Genomic DNA, 10388 nt, shown 5'->3' on the forward strand with positions numbered 1-10388 from the left:
TGGGCCTGCCTTGCCTTGGGGCAGAGGACTGGGGACTGGCTTTATTGTCCGGTTTCTGCGGAGGAGAACAGAAGGACAGCTGAGTCGGTGCGTCCGTCTCTTCTTCAGCCCCTTCTGGCCCCGGTGCCCGGCGAGCTGCCTGGAGGGTCCCAGGCACGCACAGCTTCGTGGCTGGCGGGGGGGTGTCCTCAGCTTGCATGAGCGCTTTCTGTCCTGGGCTCTGGCATGACTTGGCCTGACCCTCCTCCAAAGCGCACACTCCTCCAGAATGCAACCATCAGGACCCCCAAGGATCCACCCCTCTGCCTTCCACTGTAGGAACCACCACAGGACTCTGGGGCGCAGGGCCGGCCGCCCCTGCAGACTCAGCTCTAGAGAGCTGACGTCTGGGGAGATGCGACTGCTGCCTTCAGCTTAGTGCTCTGGTCTGCAGCCTGAGACCCTCCCAGGCTCCCTGAGCTAGTCTTGCCACATCAGAAGACCCCCTTTGTAAACCATCACACAGAGCACAGGGCGGCAGCAAGGGCTGGTGGTCCCTCCCGCTCTGTGCCCACCGTGTCTAGCGGCTGGGCAGGAAAGGGCAGCAGCCCTCCCAGTCCTGGGTCCCCTTACTGGCAACCTCCCCCCAGTCATGAACCTCTCCTTCTTTAATGGGGAGACCCCCTCAGCCTTCCTCCCTGGCAGGGGACAGCCGGGGCCTGCTGTGTATGGCCGGTGCACTATCGCGGGGGGGTCTGAGGTGCGGTCTTTCTGTCTGGGGGGGGCAGCTACAGCCTAGTGGGGTGGGACGGCCTGCAGGCCGCTGCAGCTGCATCTCCTGAGGGAGGCAGAGGGAGCACGTGGAGGGGAAGCTGCTGAAGCCATCCCGGGCGTTCTAGAGAGAGAATCCCACGCTCTGCCAGGAAACCAGACTGAAGGAAGCGCTTAGATGCTTGTAGGTGAACGGGGTTTCCTGCTGCTTATGTAGCTGTCGGGCTCCTAGCAGATCAAGGGTCTCGAGTACCCCGTCTCTCTCCGTCTCTCTGTTTCTGCCTGTAATAACGCTCCTCTCTCGCTGTTCTCTTTTTTCCATCCACATATCTTGCATGACTTTGACATGTTCCTCTGTTTACCTGTTTCTGCTGCCGCTCCAGAGGGGATGCTGGAGAGGAGGAGAAGAAGAGGTGTGTGTCCACGTGACTTTGTTCATGTTACAGGGCCGGGGGTCCCCGCCAGGGCCACCTCAGGGCGGGAGCCGCGTGCTAGCTGCTGCAGGGGGCAGAGCCCAGGTGCAGGGGCAGCCCGGTACCACTGCCAGGACAGGCCGGTGGCGGGTGGGGGTTCGCCAAGGACAGAGCACCAGGAACAGGAAACAGAGAGGGCACTCGAGACCCTGCAAGGCCCAGGGTGAGTTCAGAGAGTGAGCAGCCAAGTCCGATTTTGAGCGGCTCCAGCCTTCTGGCACTCCAGCCCCTCCTGAGCAGGCCTCGAACCCACCCCCTTGACTTCACGCTTGGTAATCTGGTCACGGCACAAAGCCGTGGGGGGCACAGAGGCTCTTCCTCTCTGCAGCCAGGCTCAGAGGTGTGCAGGGGTCTGGCAGACCATCCCCCGCCCCTGGGACAGGCTCGGGGGGTCAGGGAGGAAGGATGGCTGCCCCCTCCTTGCCAGCCATGTCGTGGTGAGGAGCCTGCGTGTGTGTGTGTGAGGGGGTCCTCTGAAGAGAAGGGCCTAGAACAGGGCTCTTTTCTTCGAGCCCCCAGTGGGGTCTCTCATCGTTTGACCTTTGTATTCGTTAGATACCTTTTTAATATATTTTTGGAGCGAAAGGCCTGCCGATTCAAAATAGTTTCTGATACAATGATTGTTTCTTCTCAGGACATTTGCCAAAGCACACTTCCTTTAATCAGTAATATATTTTTAGTGCTTATTGTTTATGAGAAATCTTGCTTCTTATGCAGCCTTATTATGGCTATAAAAGGAACACTTAGGCATAATGGACACCCCCTTTACTACAAAGCCCCTGCGTCTCCACAGTCTCTCTGGGTGGGAGCATGACTCACCGTGGCCTCCCAGGGACCCGGTTGCTTAGCAGCGCGGCTGAGGCCTAGGAGAGCTAGAGCACCACGGCCGCCTCCAAGCCCATGAGGGAGTGCCGGCCTCTGGGCCTCACGGGCCTCATGGGCCTCACGGGCCTTGTTCCCCAGAGCAGATGTGGTCTGACCCCACATGCCCCGGGCCTCAGCCGGAAGAAGGGCAAATGTTCCTCCGAGGTTGGGGTGGGAGGGTGGGCTCTGGGTCCCTGGGCAACCTCTTGCCTCCAGCATCATATCTCCTCTTCGGGAAACTTGGCTGATGATACTCAGAGGCAGAAAGGCCTCCATTTCCAAAGGCGTCTATTGCTCACATCCAAATTCCTACTCTGGCAGTTTAGACACATGCCCTGCCCTCTGTGTGGGATTAGACCTCGACTGGTATTGGATATTGATCTCAGTTTTAAGGAATTGATTGGATTGCAGGCAGCACCTGACCCGCTGAGTGCTAACGACCTTCCACCTCTTTCTTCAGAGGTCAGATTAAATGCCCCACCTCTAGTCCTAGCCATGGCAAAAAGTATCTCCTTCTCATCCGGGTCAGGAGGGTTAGGGCCGCCGGGTCACTCCCACATGGTGTGGGGTTGTGCATCGCACAACTGTACACAGCAGACCTGATGGTGGTTTGGGATTTATGTGCCTGGACCACCCTAAGGGTAACCATTGGGAGAAAGAGGGTGGGAAGCAAAATGGGATGGGATTAGCGTCATGCCTGGAAGCACGTTCTGGGTATCTTCATGGGCGTCCTGTCCTCAGCGTGAGGAGGCTGGGAGTGACACCTGCCCCCGGTGTCCTGTGGCCTCCTGCTAAGCCACAGCAGCTCGCGTGGCCCTGGGCCCGGCAGGTGGAAAGCAGTTAAGGTTTGATGTTGGGTCTTTTTCTCTTCCTTTGGCTTCTCCATTATCCCCACCCCTCACTCCCTCACTCTGCCTCTTCTCTCCCTTGTCTCTTCTCTCTCTCCTAACCTTTTTTTAATCAGACTCCTCACCCAGAGCTTAATCTTTAAGGGGCAGGGGGCTTAAGTGAGCGTCTCCTCCGCATCTGCATCTGCCCCTGCAAGGAGCCCGCTTCTCAGGTAGACACAGAGGGGCCAGGGATGAGTCCCCCATCCGCTCGAGACAGGGGTACTCCGCCGGGGGGGGTAGCGAGCGCACCTGCAGTGAGCTGCTGGAGGCGGCTTTCCATCGGGATGCAGAGTTCATGGGGCTCAGAGAACGCCCTCCCCACCCCAGAGCCTGCGCCTGCTCATGTCCCTCCGTGGGGAGCAGACAGAGCCAGGCTTCAGAGTCCCACCTGGGCAGCCGCACACAGACTGCATTTCTTTCTCTTGGGGTTTTTGCACTTTGTGCCATCTTCATGGTGGTCAGGGCGGGGGAGGAAAGTTCCGGGGGGCCTTCGGGAAGATCGGGGTCTCATCTGTGTGCTCCAGGGAGGGGCGTGGAGCATGAACTTGGCCTCTCAGGAAGTCAGGGCCGGGAAATGCAGCAGAGCCAAGACCCCGCCTGACAGGACAATGTGGCCCTCTGCAGCCTCCCCTGCTCCCTGGGCCTCCCGGCCACGAAAGGCTGTGCACACTGCCCCCTCCAAAGAGCCCAGGAGGCCTGCAGATGAAGCACCAGCCTGAGGGCCTCCTGGACGGGTTCTCAGCTCCTACCCTCCAGGGACGCCGGCAGGGCCCTGTCCTCTCTGTAGGTCATCCTGCCTCCCCAGTGGGCCCGGGACCTCCCATCCTTGAGCCACAGAAAAGGACATGGGGGATGGTGTTCTTGTCTCCTAGAGAATGTTCTGGACAGCCACTAAGCACATGTCATCTCTGGGTCAGTAGGAAGCATATGAGCTTTTGGATCTCCTCATCTCAGGAAGGATGAAGTGATGAAGTTTGTATTTGGGGCCCGTCAGGCAGAGTGTCAGAACCCTGGGCAGGCTTTGTGGAAGAGCAGATCAAATAGCTCTTCAGGGGAGGTGCTCCCCACTCCGTGTCAGGGAGGCAACGCTGGGGTGCCCCCTGTAGATCAGAGCAGGGGAGCGAGAGGTGGGGGACGCGACGGCATTCTGGAACGCTCTCCTGTCCCTGTGCTTGCAGGGAGAAGTGGTGCCACATGACCCAGGAGGAACGCAACGACAGTCTGCGGTTCAATGAGAACATCACCTTCGGGCAGCTGGGGTGAGGGCACCACGACGACCCCACCCTGGGGGTCCCGACCAGGTGGGGCATTGGGGACGAGGGCCAGCCTGGGGTTCTCTCCTGCTGGAAGGCCTGTCCTCATGGCTTCCAGTTCCCCATGGACGCACCTCCTGTCCCCATGCCCGGTGGTGGGCCAAGGCGGCCGCCCTTCATTTCCACTTCTTACAGTTCCGGGCGGGCCCCCCTCCCCTGGTGCCCCCTCCCCAGGGAGGAAGAAGGGTGCCAGCTCACGGGTGTTTTTTTCTCCAGCACGTTCACTCACAACATGCTGGCGTTCGGGCTCAACAAGAAGCTGTGTAATGATTTCCTGAAGAAGCAGGCCGTGATCGGCAATCTGGACGAAGGTGAGCAGTGGCCAGAGGTGGCCGGGGCTCGGGGCTGAGGAACCAGTGGTCTGCCCCACCCTGCTCACAGGATTTCCACGGTTTTAATTAGAAACGTGATGCTGGGGGCGCCTGGGTGACTCAGTTGGTTAAGCGGCTGCCTTCGGCTCAGGTTATGATCCTGGAGTCCTGGGATCGAGTCCCGCATTGGGCTCCCTGCTCAGCGGGGAGTCTGCTTCTCCCTCTGACCCTCCCCTCTCTCATGCTCTCTGTCTCATTCTCTCTCTCAAATAAATAAATAAAATCTTAAAAAAAAAAAAACGTGATGCTGAACTATCGGGCAGGTTCACCCCTGCTCTATTCCTGTCTCCCTACATGCACGGGACACTTCTCATTGTATTTGGAAGGCCCTTTATGCTAGGTGACATTTGCCAGGGGTCGGGGAGCTTCCCCCCTCCAGTGTTTCCAAATGGGGCCAAAGGTAAAGAGGGGACTGGGCGCTCAGACTCTGAACTTGTAAATGGCCAAGCTCTGAGCATGAGTTGCCCCTGCTTCTAAATGGCCTGCTTTGTTTCTTGAACCACAGTGCCGTGAGAGGTATGGGGGCCGTGAGGTTTTTCTAGAGTCTCTGACTTCTTTAGTAAGAGCGGATACGTTACGTATCCGCCCCCCTAATCTACTACTGGAGCCAGCCTTTGTATGTCATCCCACCTGCTACAAAACAGCTTTCCCTCGTGGCGTAAAAAATCTTCCACTTAAACATACATTTGGATTGACACAGTATTCTTTCAAAAACAAAAAACAAAAGGGACGCCTGGGTGGCTCAGTCGGTTAAGCGACTGCCTTCGGCTCAGGTCATGATCCCAGGGTCCCGGGATTGAGTCCCGCATCGGGCTCCCTGCTCCGCAGGGAGCCTGCTTCTCCCTCTGCCTCTGTCTCTCTCTCTGTCTCTCATGAATAAATAAATAAAATCTTTAAAAAAAAAAAAAAACCCTCCACCTGGGGCGCCTGGGTGGCTCTGTTGGTTAAGCGTCTGACTCTTGGTTTCGGCTCAGGTCATGATCTCAGGGTCGGGGATGGAGCCCCGTGTCTGGCTCTGCGCTCAGCGGGGAGTCTGCTTGAGATGCTCTCTCTCCCTCTGTCCTTCCCCGCCCCCCCAACCACCACTGCTAGCACTTTTTCTCTCTCAAATAAATCAATCTTTTTTTAAAACCCTCCATCCTGCACCAAATTAAAAGGGCCACAGAGGAGTGGCCTCGGGAAGCAGGAGAATGCTCAGTGCTTCCCTGGAAAATCGCAGAGTGCTGTCACCAGCCCCACAGTACCGGGCAAGAACACTGTCCCCTTGCCCGCCGGGCGGCCCTGTGCAGCTCGTAGGACTCAGGCCTGGCTCCCGTGCGTGGTTCATCTGCCGGCACTGTGCCTTCCCCGGGCTTCACGTCCTTTCCATAAGAAGATGCGTCCCATTTCCAAGGAGCCCACTTCCGGCTGCCATGTGTGCAGCATGCTGGCGGCTGAGGGCTCGGTGTTACGGCCATTCCTGGTGAGGTCCTGCTTTGTTACTGCCCGGATGAAAAGAGCAGAGCCTACCTGCCGATGTCGACGCCTTTCTTCCGAGAATTAACGTTGTTTTCTTTTCCAGAGCAATACAAGCTGCTGAGCGACCACATTGAACAGATGGCCATCGAGTAGGCAGGCTGTGGGAGGTCGCCCAGAGCACTCTCCAGGAGGACTGAAGGTGCACACCCCTCTCCTGGGCCAGCGACTGGCTGTCACCCCACCTGAAGACCCTGCATGACCTCGGCAGCACCCAGAGCCGCTCCATACTGCCCTAGAACTAGCGGTTAGAACAATCTGGTTGCCCGTCTCCCCACCTCCCTTCTGCCTTGTCTGCTCCCCCCATCCGCGTGCCATAGGGTCCCTGGGATTACACGATAAAACCAAGGTGACTGCCCCTACTCCTGGGTGTCAGACCTGTGACAGAGGACCGAGCAGGAGGCGGAGGAAGGACACCAGGGCCGAGGTGGGCCCAGGGCAGCACCTGCTGCAGCCGCCTGCGGGAGAGGGAGGGGGTGGGGTGCCCGTGGGAATGCAGGTGGGGGCATCATGAGCTGGCAGACGCCAATGACATGGGTGACAGTCTGGGACCCTCTTCTTCAGCAGCGGGATGGAGTAGGGGTACTCCGCCAGTCGGGGCTCCTGCTGAGCCACAGCCCTGCGCAGGGGAGGGTGGGCCTCCCCGGGCAGGCTGGGTCAGTCCGTGGCTGCTGCTGGCCCCGCCAGCTCCCCACTGTGTGACCGGAACTGGAGTCACAGGAACCGCTAGGAGGAAAGAGACACTTCCTATTTTAGGGAGGGAGAGAGCCCAGTGCAGAAGGCCCTGGCTGCGGAAGGCCCAGCGAGGGGTGTGAGCGCCCCAGAGGCCTCGTGGGATCTGCGTGGCTGCTTGGGACTCACACCAGCACCGAGGTGTCAGTGTCAGGCCATCTGAAATGCTCCTGGTCAGCTGACGGCTTCCTTCTGAAGCAGAGAGAGTCCTGCACTCCATCCCTGGGAGTAGCACAGGCTGTGTGCCCCGTGAAGAGGCACCAGAGAAGTCTCTTCAGTAGCTGCAAGACAACCACCCTTTCTAAAAGCAGACACTGCTGTTCTGTATTTCAAGGAAGACAGAAAAATCTGCGTCGGTGTTAGACAGCGGGGCAGAGGCGGCTTCCCGGGGCAGTTGCATGAGGCTCATGGGCGGAGCGGCCATGCAGCATGGGGCCCTCCGCCCCCCGGCAGCCTTGGGAAGGCGCCTCTGCCCCCCTCGGCCCTCGCCGGCTGACCGCTGTCCTGCACACTCTGCAGATACCCCTCGTCGTGCATCCGGTGACCAGGAACCCTGGCTTTTCTCTCGGGGTTTGTCCCGGCTCGAGAGGACTGACGTGTGACAGCAAGCAGCCAGCATGCGGCTCCTCCGGCCTGAATATTTCCCGACCGTCGGCTTCCCTCTGCCTCGCCCCTCGCGCTTGGGCACTGACCTTGAAAGTAGGCCCGGGGGCGCTCTCCTTCATCCTCCCCTCCTGTTTCCCTCTCTACCTCCTCTCCTCTCGGTCATTACATTACAGTCTCCTCTGGAGCACAGCAAAAACATGCCTGGTAGTCACTCACCCATCCAGTGCTGGAACGCTTTCCCTCATGGGATGCCTCCCTGGAATGTTCCAGAGACGAGCTGTAGCCGCGCGTCTCGGTGAGGACAGGAGAGGTGACGTGAAGCATGGTGTGATGGGAGTGGGCTGGTGTCCAAAGGCTGGATCCCAAAACTCAGCTTGTTTTTATGATGGCATCGTGTGTGTGTGTGTGTGTGTGTGTGTGTGTGTGTGAGAGAGAGAGAGAGAGAGAGAGAGAGAGAGGTCAGCCTATCTGGCAATGTCACCAAACAGAGCACAGCTGTGTTGCTGGGGCAGGTCCCCCCCACCCCTCGGCCAGTGTTGGGCCCCAGGGACAGTGCATGCCTCTACCGAATGCATTTCAGAGAAATAAGGTCAAATTAATGAGTATTTGGACCCTCTTCCAATGCCTATTTCAGATAAGGCATCCCCTCCTAAAACGCTCAACTGTGACCCCTGAATCTGTTGTGCTCCCCTCCCTCTCTGTAGAATCAGGGCCGCATGGGGAGGGGGGCTGTCTGAGGCCCCTGCAAGGCTCTCCTTTCAACTGCATTATCATTGGCTTTATTAGTCATTTCTCAGTAGTTAGTTGAAATGCGTTACAACTTTATCGTAAGGTGCCCCCAAGACTTATCCTTGTATATACCAGATTTTTGTATAGAAGCCTGATTCTGATTTCTGGAGGGAGTGAAGTGGGTTCTGAGGCTCTTTCCAGAGTGCCAGGGAGTGGGCGTGGCCCTTTCCCCCTGGGGAGGGGCCGGTAGGACCCCTCCGCCTTTGGAAGGAAACACCCCTTTGACTTCTTGGGCTTTTCCAAGCACTTTAATTTCAAAAATGATACTGAGACGTTGATTCCCCCCTGTAGGCCTCTTGAAGTAGCAGTTGGAGGTGGAAGCAAGGCCTGCTTAGGGTTTTCTCTGCCCCCGCCGCCATTGCTTGTTCTTCTGGCTGGGCAGAGTGGGGTTGGGCTGCCGGGCTTGCTTGGACCGTGCCAGAGACCTGGACCCTCCTCAGAGGCAGCATTTCACCTCACAGTGCCTCTGGCCGGTGTCACTTGGAGGAGTCCCGTCCCTAGAAAGAAGGCTGGCAGCCTGCCCTACTGAGGGTGCCTCTGTCCCTGGGACTCTGTCTCTCCCCCTGGGGGCCCGGCCAGAGCAGACCGACGTGGGACATCTCAGAGGTCCCAGCGTGCGGAGAGGGCTCCCTCTGGTGCACACAGGGACACGTTGGTGTGAGAGCCCTGCGAACCCTTCCTATAAACTCAGGAACAGTAGACTCAGTGCAGGAAGGGTCGGATCATATCCTAGAAGAGAGCTTCCTGTCCCGGCAGGTAGAGTGTCCGAAGCCGGGAGCTCTGAAGGCTCGCCCTTCAGCACTGGTGTTTCAGACTTTCTGCTGGCTGTCCTCCGGGGCTGTGGAAATCCCAGTGAGCCAGGACAGCTAATCCTCTCAAATAAAAAGTTCCCTGCTTGGAAAACAGGATGATGTTGAGATGCAGCTTTTGGAGGTGGGGCTGGTGCTGAGGGAGAGCGAGAGAGAGAATCCCAAGCAGGCTCCACGCCCAGTGGGGAGCCCAAGGCGGAGCTCAGTCTCATGACCCTGAGATCATAACCTGAGCTGAAACCAAGAGTCGGATACTGAACTGACTGAGCCACCCGGACGCCCCAAGATGCAGCTCTGTGTTTAGCCTTTGTTTTAATTTTAGCAATATTGGTAGATGTGTAAGGGGGAGCACGTTAATATTCAGATTGCATCTGCTGTGTGTGTGCATGTGTGTTTAACCAAAGGTGGGAGAGCAGGATTCCGATATCCTAAGTTATTTGTACAGTAAAATGGAGTGAACTATGATTTTCCTGTTGCCAAAAAAGGGGGGAGGGTTTGCTAAGAAGTTCTTAAGTTACCAAAAGGAGGACCCGAAAAGAGTCCCGTTTCCTGAGTTCTGTACCCAAATTAAAATCTAGGATGTTCAGGTTAGCCCGAGAGCCCACCTGGGGGCAGGTCAGCCGGTGAAACCCCCCAAGCAGACGTGGACAGAGGCCCAGGGCAAGAGCCAGGCATGCCTCCCCTTTCTCTGTGCTCCTCTGCGGAGTCGAAACCAGTGTGCGCGCTACTTCTCCAAGCCCAGCTAGACCGCAGAGTTCATTGCCAGGGAGAGGAGACCCAGCCTTGGAGTTTGCTCCCCGACGGAATGTTTTATGCGACTAGCTTGTGCCACAGAGTGCCTGGCATTCCAGACTCCGGATGCAAGGCACACCACGAAGGAGTGTGTGCGAGGCTCTGTCTAACCCCCGTGACCGTGACCACCAATCGGGGCTGAAAGCTGCAGGCCTGACCCTCCTGCTCGTTACAGCCGCCTAACGGTGGGCTTTTATTTAGGGAGGATCCAGGTGAGCCCGTGAGGTTTGATCAGTTTTGTTACCAGATTACCTAAAACTGGAGACACTTGGCAGCCGGGGTGGGGGGTGGGCGGGAGTCCTTTGCCCAGAACAGTGAGGAAGCTTTGGAAGAAGAGTTTGTCGTCCAGAGTGGGGAGGCCGGGCGCAGGGGAGCGAGGTCCAGCCCCAGCCTCGGGAGAGGGGGGTACAGCGCTCAGACCAGCTCAGGCAGCTCTCTTCTCTCCCCATCTTCAGTCAAGGGCCAGCTGCCGGGTGGGGGTTCC

General features: G+C 57.9%; 1 protein-coding gene across 2 annotated transcripts in view; it reads left to right on the forward strand.

Annotated features, from left to right (window-relative positions):
• Nucleotides 1–9302, forward strand: part of KIAA0513 (KIAA0513 ortholog) — a 71085-nt gene extending 61783 nt beyond the window's left edge. The window contains exons 11-14 of one of the 2 annotated variants that reach the window (XM_021705689.1): nucleotides 1134–1163; nucleotides 4156–4236; nucleotides 4507–4601; nucleotides 6223–9302. In XM_021705689.1, coding sequence (XP_021561364.1) covers nucleotides 1134–1163; nucleotides 4156–4236; nucleotides 4507–4601; nucleotides 6223–6272 — 256 coding nt within the window. In that variant the 3' untranslated portion in view covers nucleotides 6273–9302. The remainder of the gene's footprint in view (nucleotides 1–1133; nucleotides 1164–4155; nucleotides 4237–4506; nucleotides 4602–6222) is intronic. The other variant, XM_021705686.1, reaches the window with a different exon arrangement.
• The last annotated feature ends 1086 nt before the right edge of the window (nucleotides 9303–10388 follow it).

The sequence above is a fragment of the Neomonachus schauinslandi genome, chromosome 16 (genome assembly GCF_002201575.2).
Source record: "Neomonachus schauinslandi chromosome 16, ASM220157v2, whole genome shotgun sequence".
In the NCBI taxonomy this organism is placed as follows: Eukaryota; Metazoa; Chordata; class Mammalia; order Carnivora; family Phocidae; genus Neomonachus; species Neomonachus schauinslandi.